Raw genomic sequence first — 16,503 nt, forward strand, 5'->3', positions numbered from 1 at the left:
TTGGCCCAATCAACATTCATTAGCAATGAGGAATGTGGCACACCCACTATTTTGGGCACTTCAGGTGGAGCTGAGCAGCATTGGCTATTTTTATTTGGGGTTTACTCACCTCAAGAGCCATTTTTAATAGAGACATTGCATAAACCTCACTTGCCAAGCTTCAGAAGGCTTATACAGTTAGACCCTATTAAAATTGCCACCCCTGCTCTGCTCCACCCCAAGCACCCAAAATGATAAGCAGTGCAGAACTCATCAAACTGTCTTCAATGTTGATCCAACACTGACCCATGGATAAGTCAACCCAGGATTTTGGGGTAGACTTCTTTCAAAAATCTTTCAACTTACACAAGTATATATGTTACCTTTTTGTGGTCTGATCATAAGTTTCTCATAGGGAAAGCACACATTTAATTATTTGCACAAATGCCCTGTACCAAATGTGACCAGGATTTGAATGCCAAGACTTGGTCAGAGTAATCAGAAATATAAGTAGCTGGGGTTCAAGGCAGAAAATTTGCTTATTGGTATTGTATTGTCGAAGGCTTTCATGGCCGGAATCCATGGGTTGTTGTAGGTTTTTCCGGGCTATATGGCCATGTTCTGGAGGCAATTTTTCTCCTGACGTTTCGCCTGCATCTATGGCAAGCATCCTCAGAGGTAATGAGGTCTTGTCTTATTGGTATTGTTCTGTACTCAGGCTTTCTTTCTGATCGATATGATAGATTTGGAATGGGCAGCCTTATATAGCTAATAACTATCCATTTTAATAGTCTTCTTGTTAGAATCTTAACCACAAGTGGGACTACATTTCTGGGGACCAGGGTTCAAATCTCCATTGGCCCATGAAAACCCACTGGTGATTGTGGGCAAGCCACACTCTCTCAGCCTCAAAGGAAGGCAAAGACAAGTCTCTGCTGAACAAACCTTGCCAAGAAAACCCTTGAAAGGTTCAGTCAGAAAAAATCTGAAGACACACAGTCAGCAAAAAACTTTAAACACATGATTAGTCCATTTTTTTTCAAGTTCGGAACTAGAGATGTACTCTTTTTCATACTTGGTTATTTCTTGGTTGTAACTTTAGAAAGGGGTAGGACAAATCTTGATTAAAATGACTTTGAAATTGAAATCTAAATGTCTTTGAAACTGAAATGTAAATGTTGATCTCCGGTGGTTGAGAAGGGCGGGGTACAAGTATTTGAAATAACAAAACAACAACAATAATAATAACAATAATAATAATGTCATACAAAGAGAACTTTTCCTCCATTACTGTAATTTCCTCTTTCCTACCTCACTGGTGAATATTTGCATATATGAGGTGCATTCATTAAAGATTTCCCCTGACCCACTTCCTGTGGACTAAGAGCAATGAAACGTGATACAGTTATTAGTCCTTCTTTACATAGGGGCCACCTAGAGATAAACACTTCTCCCATCTTTTTAAGAAACTGTAAACACCTCACTTGTAGAAATCAACAGGTTGCTCTGAAAGCCATGTCATGACTTTGGAAATCAGAGTCTTTTCATCTGAAAAATTCTTGCCCTTCAAAAATAACTTCATTGCTGGAAAGAGGTGGAAGTCCGGTGGTGCAGGGTCAGTGACTAAGGGATATGTGATAAAATTTCAAAGCCACAGGAGCATGCTTCTATTTGGGCAACATGTGAGTTGTGAACTGCTGCATTGTCTTGTAGAAGACAGACACCTTTGGTGAGCATGCCACATCTCTTGGTTTTGATGGCCCCTGCAATTTCTGCAACAGTGATGCATAGTGTACTCCAGAGATCATGGTACCCATTGCTAGAAAATTCATCAATACTACTCCGTACTGGTCCCAAAATACTGTGAGCATGACCTTGCCTGCCTTGGGCATGTGCCTTCTTTGGAGGTGGTGAGTCATGATGCTTTCATTGCATCAACTGGACTTTAGTCTCAGGATCATAGTGATGGACCCAGCTTTCATCTTGTGTGATCAGTCTGTTGAAAAAGTCCTCCTTGTTTCCATGGCATATCGTCAATAGAGCCTGAGAGCATTTGACCCGTTCCTGCTTCTGGAAAAGTGTAAGCAGCTGGAGGACCCAGCAAGTGAATATTTTATGCATGTGAAGATGGTCTTGGATTATTTTTTTCTATGGACCCCACACTAATCTTGACATTTTGGGCTAGGTGGCGAATAGTTATGCAGCGATTTTCCAGAGTGGTGACCTGCACTTGCTTCATCAGTAGCAGAGTGGGGTTGCCCTGGAATTGGAGCTGTTTGCACTGAAGTCGGACCACATTTGAATTGACAATGACTACATCATATGATGGGGAATCATCACCATAAACCTCTTTCATCTCATTGAACATCTCCTTTGGTGTGCAGCCTTTCAAGTAAAGGAACTTAATGACTCCTCTGTATTCCACTGGGTCCATTACTAAACCTCACAAGACTTCAGCACCTCTAAAGACAGTTATCAGTTCTGAGTTGTAAATTGGCACATAACCTTCTAGAGACTTATATCATTACATATGTGCAGTTTCAGCGTCCTGTGATAAATAGAAATAGGTCAGGGTAAATCTTTAATGAATGCACCTTGTAAATATGCCGACTGTGCACTCTTTTTAGCAGTTCTCAGCAGTCAAGCTTCATCAGCAATCTTCATTGAATAACTAATCACAATTTCAACAAAATCTGTTCCTTTGCCGTTCTTTATTCTTGGCTTCCATGGAACTGAAGTCAAGAGACACTCAGCAAGCATTGAATACTATAAGTGCCTTTCCTCAAGATTTCTTTTGATATCATTGACAGATACTGGCAAATTAATACAGTAATTGACTGTAAATTTCTGTTTTAGGCAGCAAAAGCAGCAGTATACAAACCAACTTGCCAAAGAGACAGACAAATACATTAAAGAATTTGGATCGCTACCTTCAATAAATTTACAGGTATAAAATATGAAAAAGATCTTGTGCATTTTTAAAAATAATACATTTTCTTTCTACAGTTTTTATTTATATTTTCCTTTGTGACATATCAAATACAAAGCATTGTCAGAACTTAGTAGTATTTGATGTAATTAAAGGGCCAAGTGTTTCTGAACTGCTAGGATTATAGGATTTATTCTGGTGCAGGCACTTGGATTATGATCATTTTAATCACATTGACTGCAGTCTCGTGCACAGCTATGCTTCTTAAATCCTGTTGACATTAGTGAGATTTAAGCAGCCTAAATATGTGCAGTATTGTAATCTTTCTGTTTACACTGTGCATGTGCATTGTATCCAAAATGTGCCTGCTCTTAGAAATGACTACTCAGTCATCCGGTCTGTTTTAGGGTGTAAAAGGAAAATAATAAATATTTTTGCAATAGAAAAAAAATCCTTTCATCTGCCCATTTTATTTTATTTTTGTTCTAATACACACTGCATTATATTTAGGATCTCAAGTGGTTCCGCAAGAGGTCACTACTGTCTGGATAACTTGTCTCCAGTCCAAAATTCTAGAGAATTGATTTATTACAAGGACTTGTCCTTGTCTCAGTGTTTCCAAAAAGGGCAGAGGTTAAATCACACAGATCTCAGCTCAACATTTTGAGCAGAAACAGATGTTCACTTAACAGTTAGCTTTATTTAATTAGTAATGAACTTGATGCCTCTCTTGAATTGCTGCTAAATATCAGAGACAAAGGAGTAAACTAGGAGTGCATGATTTAACAGTGGGGAGGCCAGGTTTAATCTCTGCAACCTTCTATTATCCTATCTTGAATACTATCTATAACACTTCCGGGTTTCCTTTCACACACTACTGCTACTCACATACAGAGGATCATATTATCCATATGCACCTGTTTGTACAAGTGCTGAACATCTGCTGTGGGGCATTCATAGTTTGAGGTGCATTTCACTAATGCACAAGACATTATTATAGGGATAAATAAACATGTTGCCCTCTAGACATTTGGGTCAATAGCTTCCAGTAGTCCAACCAACTAGAATGTTGTAGTTCTAAACATTTGGATTTCTTGACCTTTAAAAGAGATACTACTTTTCAGTACTCAAAAGGCCAGAACTATATGTGCTTAACAGTACTGTATGTTTGAAAGAAGGATGGAAATGTTTTGAAATGACTTAGTTGCTTATCCACTTGAGACTTAAAGATGCATTGTGGTAATTAGGGGAGTTTTTCAATGTGCAGAGCTGGGGTAGGCAACTTTGGCAGAGCTGTTTCCTGCAACCTGCAGCATCAACATAAACAATGTCAGAAGACACACAAACACCCCTAGAAGTGATTGGAAATCCACTTCGACTTTAAAAAAAATTACGGCAAAGAATAGATTGAGAACCATAAACTTTTAAAATAGTGAGCCAGTGCTTCTAGAAACTTTCAACAGAGGCATTTGAATCTACTTATTGCCAGAAAGAGGCTAATTGTGGTATGCTGGGTGAGAATACAGATTCAGGGGTTGCTTAAACATCTCAGGAAACTACATATGAGTGCAGGGCCACACTTTGCACAGACCTTGCATAGAAGTTTGTCATGGTCCTGTTTTGAACCAAAAAAGGACAATGGAAGCTCTACGGAGTTTCAGCTGGTCAGATGAAGGACTGCTTTGCAATGCTAATTTTTCTCCCTTCTTTTAGCGTCAAAGAAAAATACAGAAGGATCGACTTGTGAATGAGTTCACTACAGCCCTTACAAACTTTCAGCGGGTCCAAAGACAAGCTGCTGAGAAAGAGAGAGATTTTGTAGCGAGAGTGCGAGCCAGCTCTAGAGTTTCCGTAAGTACAAATTAACTAGCAATGTAAATAGTAATGGAAAACACTGGAGGAATTGGGACAAAATATAATGTTTTTATATTCTGACAGCTTTTTCCCCATGAAGACCTAAATGTTAAGGTGCATAAAACATAAAACTGATATGATCCACATGCAGTCAGTTGCTAAGCACCATTTGTGAAATGCAAGATTGTTTATTTTGTAGAAAAACATGTGTGTCTTTTGTCATACTCCAGATGATCTATCAGGGTCACAAACAAGAGAGCATGAACATATAGAGGTCGTTGAGGGAGGGAGACCACATGGGAGTTTTGATATGCTAAGCATCATCACATCCAGAAGCTAATTGAATTTAAAAGAATATTGGGCCCAGACAGTCTTTCCTTGATTTTATTTAACAAGTAAGATTATATCTTGCCTGATTTCCAGTGAGCTGAAAGCAGTGTACAGGACACTGTTTCCTGCTTTATCCTTAAAATAATCCTGTGAGAGAAAGCAACTGGCCAAATGTCACCCAGCAAGTTTCATGGCTCAAAAAAGACGTGAATCTGGATATCTCAGATTGTGGTCTAGTACCCTAACTACTCTACCATATTGGTATCCCAGACATTTCTGTAGGCAACACTGCCTGATGTGCCCGCCTTTCACCAGAAGTGAACTGCATACTTAGATAAATATGAATAACATTTGCTGCTCAATTACTCACAGGAATTGCTTGAGAATCATAATTTGCCATTTCTTTAGTGGGTTTAGAGTTTGAGGAGTTGAGGCACTATTGTATTGACGTTCCTCCTTTTGCAGTGTACAACTTCACTTTGATCTTAAGAGAAATCAACTTAAAGAGGCTCAAAGATGCAATGCTCCACACCTGGTGGTCTACCAAAAGTCTTAATGGGGAGTTGGTTGATCTCGCTTAGCAAGCTTTTTGCGAAGCTGCAATATTAGGATATAACAAGGATATGTTTCCTATTATTTACTTAAATTATTTTAGGTTTATAAATAATTACTTTTAATTATCTTTCTGCTAAAGTAATCCTGCGTAGCCTAAGATAATGCTGGCATTGTTGTTTCCTTCCACCAGGTCGTATTCAGATGAATAAGGGTTATTGAAGCTCAGTAGCTTTCCCTTTCTGTTCTGCTTTGAGCCCTTGTCCTTTGTTGACCTGCCATTCTAGCAACAACATATGCTCATCTTCTTAACCAAATAGAACGAACATTTGGATGAATAATAAAGTATATTTATGAATCTAAATATTCAATGAAGATTTGGTTAGTCTTCTCCTTGCCATAGACCTGCACAGTTCACAAATGTTTCAGAAAATTATTCTGCACAAAAATACATTTGCCTTTTTGTGCAAAAAAACAGTTTTCAGATAGCTGCTCATGCTTTTTTGCACCAAAATGAGTGTTGTGAGAAGAATAACTTCCCCCAAACCTAAAGATGTATGAGTTTTACATAGTATTATGTTCTTTTTCCTGACCAATCATTTTTCAGCAGCAAATATTCCTTCTGTCCTGATTAAGTACTCCTGATTTAATTAAAAATTGCTTTTTTTTCCTATGCAAACTTTTCAGGGTGGAACCACAGATGACAGCTTCAGAGAAGGAACACTTGTCTCCTGGGACAGGTAAGAAGCGCTGTAACACCTGATAAATATTTCATTCATTGAACACTAATGAAAACATCCAGCTACATTTTGGGTTAGTAAACAATTAATTGTGTGCCTGTTAAGAAGAAGAGTAACTGCAGAAAGGTGAATCATGAAAGGTGGTGGGGATGGGAGGAATGGCAGGGAGATACCTGTTTAAAGGTAGCAAAATATGTTAAGGTAAAAAGTCACCCCAACAATCCTTTCCTCTCAGTGGGGCATTCCATACATATTTGACAGTTAGGACCAGATTAAATCCTTCTATGAACAGACATTCAGCACAGTGTTTAAAACACAGTCCCACAAGCATTGATCTGCTAGCAAGTAGAATTGAGAAAAGATATGTTTGAAAATTTGCTGATTTATTTATTTTAATAATTTTTATGCCACCATTTTCCTGGAAAGAGTTTTAAGGCAAAAGTGATTTAAAAAACCACCCAACAGTATTTTAAAAATAATTAAAATGGTTGCATTAGACTAATACACAATTACTTTAAAAGCACACAAAAGTGTATATGTATGTGTGTGTGTGTGTATTTGTATGTGTGTGTGTTCAGGGTGTTTCAAAATTATGGACGCAATTTCAACGCAGCATATTTCATGATGGCAACATGTTTCAATTTACACAAAGAATTACAAACAATTAAATGAGTTATCAGATTATCATGTTCTTCTAACCATTTGAGCCAGAAACAAATCTAAAAAATATCCCTGCAAAAGGAGAATATCTCATTAGGCCTTATACTGCAGAGTGGTCATCTTGTAAATGACTTAGGGTCCTTCCACACAGCCCAATATCCCAGAATATCAAGGCAGAAAATCCCACAATATCTGCTTTGAACTGGGTTATCTGGGGCCCTTTCCACACAGCCGAATAAAATCCCACATTATCCACTTTGAACTGGAATATATGGCAATGTGGACTCAGTTCAAAGCAAATATTGTGGGATTTTCTACCTTAATATTCTGGGTTAAATGACTGTGTGGAACCCTGAGTCCATGCTGCCACATAACCCAGTTCAAAGCAGATAATGTGAGATTTTATTCAGCTGTGTGGAAGGGGCCTGAGGCTATGGGCTGTCTTTGTGCTGGGAGAGGCATCTATTGGGGATCATTTGAACCTCTATGTCCTGCCCTTTCAAAGAGGAAGAGTTTCATTCATGGGTAGTTCATGGTTACAGGGATACACCAATTTCAAATCGCAGCAATCTGCCATTGTGTATTAAAAGCCTGCTTAAACAAAACGCATTAGCCTGCTGGCAAAAGGAAAGCAGGGAGGGGGCCAAGCTGGTCTCTTATGGAAAGGGTCAGAGCTGCCACCGAGAAGGCTCTCTTTTGTGTCCCCACTAAGCAAACCTGTGATGGTGGCAGGCCTGACAAAAAGCTCTTCCCTGAAGACCTTATGATCCTGGAAAATTTGCGTAGGAACATGTTTCATTAGACATGGATGTAATTAAGCTTTTAATGTTTGATACTGCTGTTTTTAAATTGTTTTAAATTGCTTTTAAATTTTGTTAGAGTTTAGCTATTCTTTTAAGCCACTCCAAGCCCCAAGGGAGTGGCAGCATATAAGTCCAAATAATAAATAAATAAATAAATAAATCCATTGGGGCTTCTCTGCGTTTTTTCACTTTTAGCCAACCTCAGACTCAAGTGCTCGATGAAGAAATCACAGAAGATGACCTTCGTCTTATTGAGGAGAGAGAGTCTGCCATCAGGCAGCTTGAGGCAAGCATTTTGGGGCAAAACCTAGAATGGGGCACACATTTTGGGCTGCAGTCCACATGATCCCTGACCACTAGTCATGATATGTATGGTAGTCTGAGACACCTAGGGTGCTTCCACACTGTCATATAACCCAGAATATCAAGGCAGATAATCCACAATATCTACTTTGAACTGGTTATCTGAGTCCACACTGTCATATAAGCCAGTTCAAAGCAGATAATGTGAATTTTATACAGCTCTGTGGAAGGGGGCCTGAAAGGCACCAGATTTCCTACTTCTGATTTAAGGTCAAAAGCAGAATTTTTATTTCATTTATCTGAACATTAGCTGAGAAATTATCGTCATATGCTGGCTTTTCAGTTTGGGATTCCCACATGTTGGAGCCATTAACCTGCTCGACACATTTGAAACAGCAGGTGGCATTGTTATGCCTTACAAGCTTGTGAATAGTTCTTTTCATTGAGTTTCCTGTACCTTAGAAAGATGTCTGTCATCATGGGCCACACAGTCAGGACAGAGCTCAGCTGTGATTCCTTGCTTGCTATACTTGTGTAATAATGTTCCCTTGTTCCCACCTTTTATTTTCTCTCTGTTGTATTCATAGATAAAAACTGGAGATTGACATCTCTATAACTCTATAGGAGACCCATCCTGAGGCACAAAGAGTAGATGTAGGGTCCTAGGTTTGTACTAATAATCTGTATTTCATAGCTTCAAGTTTCTATACTAACTTTACCCATGATATATCCTTAGTTGTTGTTTTAATGTAAGGAAAAATTCTTAAGAGGTTTGATAAATGGTTTTCTCCTTTTTGTTCATGACATTTAATTGAAATCCTTTAGGCCTGTCCTTCAGCTCACTGAAATAGATATGTTTGACTATAAATTAATTGGGCCCATGGTATTCACTGGAGGTTGGTCCCAGGACCCCAGACAGATGCCAAGATTCATAGATGCTCCAGTGCTATTATATACAATGGCATGGTAAAATAGCACCCCTTATATAAAATGACAAAATTAATGTTTGGTTTTTGGATTTTTAAAAATAAATATATTTTCAAACCTTTAATAGTTAAATATGGAAGGCAAATTGTAAGGGCACATTGTCATTCAACGATAATTATGTGGATTAGGTCTCTTTCCTTCCTTTTCTTCTTCCTTCTCCTAGGTGATACATGCCTGCAATTGTATTCATAAATGCACATTTATCTATTTATAGGCAGACATTCTGGACATTAATGAAATATTTAAAGATCTGGGGATGATGATTCATGAACAAGGAGATGTGATAGGTAAGCAGAGATTGGGTTTTTGGCAAATTGTCTTGCTTTTTGGATACAGTGGTTGCAACATTTTACCTTTTAGCAGCAACTGGTAAAACAATCAAGTTAGTTGCTTCAACTACTCCAAATAATATATTGTTTTAAAGAAAAACAATGGTATTCATGAAGCTCAAGAAGCAAATCTTGGTGAAGAGTGTCATGCTTATGGATTATTACAGTACCTTTGTTGTCCTTTGTTTAGCAAGAGTACATTTTTACAGGTGGCCCCAGTTGTGTACTTCCATTTCCTGTCTCTGGATTTCTAAAGGATACTAATTGCGGAAGAAAATAATACCCAAAATTCTATATTTGTTTAAATGAGATAAAACTGTACATTAAAAAAATCAGAAAGGCTCCCACTGAAAATGACAAGCCATGATGTTTTTGCCAATCCAGCATGTAATTCAATTTACCTTGAGTCCTGACTGTTGATCTGGAAATTCTTCCAAGTTTAAATCTTTTACCACTGACTTCTGCTGTAGTAAACCAACAATGCTTTTTATAATGGGGGCAAGAGAGGGTGTCATTATTAGACAAACCTTCCCCTTGAAATGCTTTGAGCTGCATCTTCCATCATTCCTGACCAAAGTGCATGCTGGCTGGAGCTTCTGGGAGTTGTCATCCAGAATTTCTGAATAAAACCAGTTGGAAAAAGTAAATTAAAGTTTAAAAGTAGCCCCATGTTATTTGAATCCTATAATCTTGCTGTTTGTTTTGTTTTTACATTTGATCTTTTCAGATGTGTTTGAAAGTTTCCCTGTGACATGGTCACATAACAGATCGAAATACATAAGGTCCCAGAGCAGTACATATGCTGCGAATGTTTACACTCTGTTTTCAAACTGACATTTTAATGTTTGTTCTTCCATCCCAAAGATAGCATAGAAGCCAATGTAGAAACAGCTGAAGTCCACGTTCAGCAAGCAAATCAGCAGTTGTCTCGAGCTGCAGACTACCAGGTAAATATTGTCACAATTAAAAGGGTGTGGCATTAAATCTTTCTTAAAATTCAAAATGATAACTTTCCTTGGATTAAGGAAAGTGACCTTAAATGAGCTTTAGGCCACGTGCTAGATTATTGTTTTTATTTTATTAACTTTGACAATCATAGCTGTTCTTGTGGGTTTTTTCGGGCTATAGAGCCATGTTCCAAATGCCTCTAGAACATGGCTCTATAGCCCGAAAAAACCCACAAGAACCTAGTGATTCCAGCCATGAAAGCCTTCGACAATACATTGAATCATAGTTGTATTTAAAAATAATACAATAAACATTCCTGTAAGAAAAATAGCAGCAGGAAAAAACCCCAGTAAAGAATAAGAAGAATTAAAGCATACTAGAGAGAGGTGGTTCTCAACCTGTGGGTCCCCAAGTGTTTTGTCCTACAACTCCCAGAAATCCCAGACAGTTTGCCAGCTGTTAGGATTTCTGGGAGCTGAAGGCCAAAGCATATGGGGACCCACATGTTGAGAACCAGTGCTAGAGAGCATCTCAAATTTTACAAAGGGGGAAGATCTAGAGATGTTTAAGCCTACTTAGTAGCTGCACCTCTATTTTGATCTTCAATTACCATTGCAAATATCACTCCCTTGAGGCTGCTGCTTCATCTGATCCTGAAGGAGAAGTAGACGTAGTCATCATGAACATATTGCTGACACTTCACCCAAATTTCCAAGTATTCTTGTCAAAGAGAAGTGAAGCCATAGTGAAGCTAGCAGAATCAAGTAGAATGCTATGAATTTAAAATACCAAGGCATTTATCTACATGAGAGCCAGCACAAGACGAACCATGATCAGTGTGCCTTTTGGTCACCATAAAATGAAATATTACTTGAAAGCACACAACAAAATCTAAATGTTCGAACAGCACTCCAGAAGATATTGCCCAGTTAAGGGCATAAAAAGCTGCTTCCTTTTAGTCACACATCAATAAATGTTTACTTTATTTGAGACAAAACTAGATGGTCTCCTCCCAGTTTGCATTTTTCTTGCCAACAATTAGCTTGATCTTTTAATTCTCACTTGAAATCTTGAGGTGTTGATGGATTTTGAAATTTGCTTTGGCACTGTTTTAACAAAATGATGTTGTAATTGGCAAATGAGTGATGCATTTATTTACCCTAGTTATGAATTAACTGTCTGCTTAATTGGTGAAAATAGTTGCCTCTCAGGCACAAAACAAAATTACTGAAAGGCAATTACTGTCTGATAATACTAATTAAAACTGTAGACATTCTATTTCAGTCAGGTTCCTGATAAGGTAGTTGCATCTTCTTTAGTTGAGTGAAATCTTAAAAATGCCTAGGCCTACTAATGCAGTTACTGAAGGCACTCGATAATTGCATTAGTAGGCCTAGGAGTCTTTCCATGAGACATACCTAGAAGTTCCATTTTCAAATCTTACTGTAAGTGTGATTGGGAGCCAGATGTATTCTGGGGAGCGTAGAAATACTTGGTGTATGGAGAGTAGGAAACCTGTAGAACAGTGGTTCTCAACTTGTGGGTCCCCAGGTGTTCTGGCCAACTGTTAGGATTTCTGGGAGTTAAAGGCCATAACATCTGGGGACCCACAGGTTGAGAACCACAGAGCCATAGATTTGGAGGGGTCCTCTAGTCAGCCTCCCTGCCATGCAGGAGTGCACAGGCAAAACATTCTCACTTTTCAGTGGTAGGCACTCTGCCCCATCTCTTGCCATATCAACTTCAGTATAGTAAACTTCAAATCCAACAGTTATAGGGATTTTTTCGGTGCTTGCTTCTCTTTGTATGGGCACTTACTTGCAGCTGTCACCACTTACTGTAGACCTGGAACACCCAAGACTCTTGTCAAATGACAGCATCTAGGTTTCTAAGTAGAAGGAATCTGTGCCATATGGAAGAGGGATATAATCACAGGAGCCCCTTCCTGAAATCTGAACCTTTCCAGCACAGTTTTATTATGCTGGACATGAGAGTGGAACAATCCAATATTCAGTGTATGAAAGTTTCCAGCTCTGGGATTTATATACTAAACCATCCTCTGTTTCCATGTTTCTTTTGCAGCGCAAGTCTCGTAAGAAAATATGTATACTCATTGTCGTGCTGGTTCTGGGAGCAACAATCCTTGGCCTAGTCATCTGGGGTGCAACAAAATCATGATGTGCGAAACTGTGCAGAAGCATTTCCAATCATGTCTCATTGTGAAATCTGTCCAGTAAATGATGTGTCAATCTTTGTCACTACTGCTTTGTCACAAAATGAATTTTTAATCCAAGAGAGTTCTTTCCTCAGCTTGTGCATTAGAATTAATTTGCTGTAACATGGCAGAACTTAATCCAGGAGTGGGCAGCTTTTTTTTTTTTTTTTTTTTGTGCTGCCTGCTTCTCTCTTTTCTTTTTTCTTCTTTAAAAATATCCAGGCCAAGTTACGTTGACTCCCGGGCACAAGGCTGATGTGTGGAGTGGTGCAATAATTTTCTGTTGGTTGAGTGGGCCAAGTTTTTGCATACATGTGCAGAGTCTTGGAAGGTCATTCAGCTGTATCCCTTGAAGGCCTCATAAGAGGGGCTTATGAGTGGGCTCCAGATTTCCTAAATCCAAATTTAACGTGTCAATCTGCAGCAGTCATGAATCACTTTCAGAGACTCTTACTCTTTCAAAATCTCTGATCCACATTAATTTTTACATAGATTCTCACTTTCAATATTGCATATGTACTGTCTTAGTGCTTTGTTTCATAATTATGTGGAAGCATCTGCTTAGTCTGCTCACTTCATGCATAGGCCAAATCTAATAGTTGGGTGACTGGAAGTTGATAACTTATTCTGTCATAATCTTTCGAAAACATTTGGAGGAATTCTTCCATTTTTATTTGCATAAGAATCCCCTCCCCTTGCAAATATTTTGATATATAAACATAATGCTAGGTATCCACAAACATGGCAAATCCTTATCTAAAACAAAAAGTTGGATCATGTAGAGTATATGTTTTTGTGTGGTCGTTTTTAGAATAACACTTTGGAATACACATCAAATTAACTAAAATGTGCACCTTTGTTCCTGCACTTTCCAGGTACTTATATTAATGCTGATGTAGTTGCTTAACTGCAGACCTGGCTGTGCAGATTTCTGTGATCTGAACTTCCCATGATATGTATGTACCTTCCTGGGGGGCTGTTCCTAGATCAGTTGTAAGGCGGGGTGTGAGGGGAGAGTAGGGAGATCCATGGTTAGGTTGGGGTATTAATCTTAATGCTTATGGGTTCCTTTGTATGTCCTTATCCAAAACTTCTCAGGATGGGAAGCATTAAGCCTGGGACATATGGCACAAGGTGAATAATCTGCTTGCCTCCTCATTCCATGGCTACAGTCTACAGAGAGACAGACACCTGTACATTTATGATTAAAAGTGTGTGATGAAATCAGATAATCTGATTGTAGATTCCAATTGTCTTATTGCATTTAATTCACAGATTTTTGCATATGGTGGTGATCAATAAAATATCTGAATTTCATTCTCTTGAGCTCTGGACAAGATAAACACAAGCGCTGTTATTGGTTTTTAATAAAAGAGTGAGCCCTCTTTTCCTCAGTTTGTATATACTTTAGGGTCCTGAACAGACTTTTTTTAGAGTTCTGAGTTCCAGATAATTAACTTCAGTTAATTTATCTCAAATCTTTGGTGCCATTTTTGGGTAACACTCAGTTGAAAAATTATTTTATGTTACTTGCCTGCTAATCAATTTTGCTTTTTTGAAAAAAATAAGGTCTATTATTGGATTTATTAAAACGTACTGTATAAATGTTACCACAGTCTTATACCTTTTTGTATAGTGGTTTCACAGAAGAGCAGCGTTTACATGATGAACACCTGAGACTTGTGATGGGGAAGATCTAAAAGTATTTACAAGGCTAAATTTGGATTGAAGCATCTTAAATAAAGGTTGTTTTGAAAGTGAACATGTGGTGTGTTGTCTGTTACTATTTATTGTCCATTGATGTATCACATTGATAAGAAAAGCTGTCCTTTGGGGGGGGGGGGGCTAGTCAGGGTCAATTTTTAATGGCTGATTTTAATGGCTAATTTTAGTGTTAAGCATAATCCTCAAGAAGAAAAACATAGACTTCTTGTGAAGGTTTTTCTGCTGCATATTCTCAATTTCTTCTAGATATGCAGCCAAGCAGGGAAGGCAGCAGAAAGTCTATTGAGGGCCTCAAAGGACCACCCCTCACAGGTTTATTCTTCAAGTAGACAGGTGATAATAAGATTAGAGCGTTGTATCAGTTGTCTCTACTTGTTTTCTATCTGTGCTTCAATTTTGGTCACACCATGAACAGCTCACCTAGTACAGTTGGCTCCGCATTTCTAAATTTGATTATTCACATACTTGGTTAATGTGTTCTCTCTAGAATCTCTAGGTTTTTCACCACAGCTCTCTGTGGTCAACTTCCAGACAACATTCACCAGAAAGTTGAAATTAAAGATAGGAGCCTAGCTGGTTAAAAAAAAGTGAGCTTTTGTATTTGCATTTTTTTCACTTTTGCAGGAGTTCTGTACACAAAACGAGAATATATACTGTTATTTCTTTTTTCAAAGTGTCTGTTGGATTTAAAGAGCAGCATCTGATATTGAATTCTACTGGCAGCACAGTGAAGTTCATCAGAAACAGAATGCAATCCTCCCATATCATATATGCCCCTTAAACCGAGCTCTAGAAGCCTGGGAAATCCCTGAGGGCTATTTTTCTATCTTTGGAGGGGAGGGACATTTTGTTGTGACATCCAGCATTAGAAGGTTGTCAAAACAATCATATATCTTCTACAATGACCAATGGCAATAACATGTAATAACGTTAAAGTTTGTTAAATTTACCAGTTATATATGTAGTATTTTCCCATAATTGTTGGAGAAACAAGGCTTATATCTTAAGCTTTTGTTGTAAATGAGTCGCATGTATGAATAACGCGCTTTCAGTTACTTGTTCCTGTATGTCAGACTTTAGCTGAAATAAAGATGTTCACATTTGTTCCTTTATTATTTTTCTGGCTTGAGACTATATAAAGTGACGACCAATGTTCTTGTTGCTGGGAGTTTTTAGAAATTCCATTTACTAAAGGTTAACTGAGTAGCTGCAGACTTGCTCTTCTGCTGACCTGCATAATGTGTGGATTTGCCATTACAGTGGCCCACTCAGTGCGATCAATATGCCTTTCTCCACATATGGAAAAGTGTCCTCAGCAAAAAAAAAAAGAAAGAAAGAAAGAAAAAAGAATGACTTTCACAGTTATTTCAGTGACCTGTGCAGTTCAAGGAGGATGCTTGTCAGTATGATGCATCACAACATATACTAAAGGCTTGTAAAGACCTGCTATTATCATCATTGTGCCTTCCCTTGGGTAAATGCTATGTACACACCTGTCATTCATTTCAAAAAATAATATTCTCTGTAATTGTGTGGTGGGTATATGTAGACCATTCACCATTGTATGGGAAGTAAACAGGAATGAAGACTGGGTAGGGACTATGGCTCCTCGTGCCTATACCTTATATTTTTAGGAAGCTATCTGTACAGAATTTTGCACTTCATTATGCTTACTCTAAATCCAGTATTAACCAGTTCATTATATAAAATATGTTTTCATTTTTTCCCACCCGAAAATCTTCCTTTAAAAAAATGTATCTTGCAACAGCCACCTTCAAAGTATCCATGACTTTCATTGTGACTTCTAAATAATTTCTGAATATCTTGTTCCCTTTCCTTTGCATGTGCCTGACTATTTATTTGTCGTGTCAGAGCAGCCAGTCCATTATATTACATTTCTAACAGAACAAAGCAAACAAACAGAAAAATACACAACTTGTGAGTTTGGTAGCTGGTTAAATGTCCTTTGACCAGTATCTTGCCACTTGGAGTGCTTCCGGTGTTGCTGCAAGAAGGTCCTCCATTGTGCATGTGGCAGGGCTCAGGTTGCATTGCAGCAGGTGGTCAGTGGTTTGCTCTTCTCCACACTCGCATGTCGAGGAGTCTACTTTGTAGCCCCATTTCTGAAGGTTGGCTCTGCATCTCGGGG

General features: G+C 38.3%; 1 protein-coding gene across 3 annotated transcripts in view; it reads left to right on the forward strand.

Moving 5' to 3' along the window:
* The window catches only part of STX7 (syntaxin 7), a 40,291-nt gene extending 25,900 nt beyond the window's left edge, over positions 1-14,391 (forward strand). For all 3 annotated transcript variants that reach the window (XM_060753383.2, XM_060753384.2, XM_067466692.1), the window contains 7 exons: positions 2,836-2,926; positions 4,622-4,759; positions 6,332-6,384; positions 8,043-8,133; positions 9,352-9,424; positions 10,331-10,413; positions 12,497-14,391. In XM_060753383.2, coding sequence (XP_060609366.1) covers positions 2,836-2,926; positions 4,622-4,759; positions 6,332-6,384; positions 8,043-8,133; positions 9,352-9,424; positions 10,331-10,413; positions 12,497-12,592 — 625 coding nt within the window. In that variant the 3' untranslated portion in view covers positions 12,593-14,391. The remainder of the gene's footprint in view (positions 1-2,835; positions 2,927-4,621; positions 4,760-6,331; positions 6,385-8,042; positions 8,134-9,351; positions 9,425-10,330; positions 10,414-12,496) is intronic.
* Positions 14,392-16,503: the final 2,112 nt, after the last annotated feature.

Source organism: Anolis sagrei, chromosome 1 (genome assembly GCF_037176765.1).
Source record: "Anolis sagrei isolate rAnoSag1 chromosome 1, rAnoSag1.mat, whole genome shotgun sequence".
NCBI classification, from domain to species: domain Eukaryota; kingdom Metazoa; phylum Chordata; class Lepidosauria; order Squamata; family Dactyloidae; genus Anolis; species Anolis sagrei.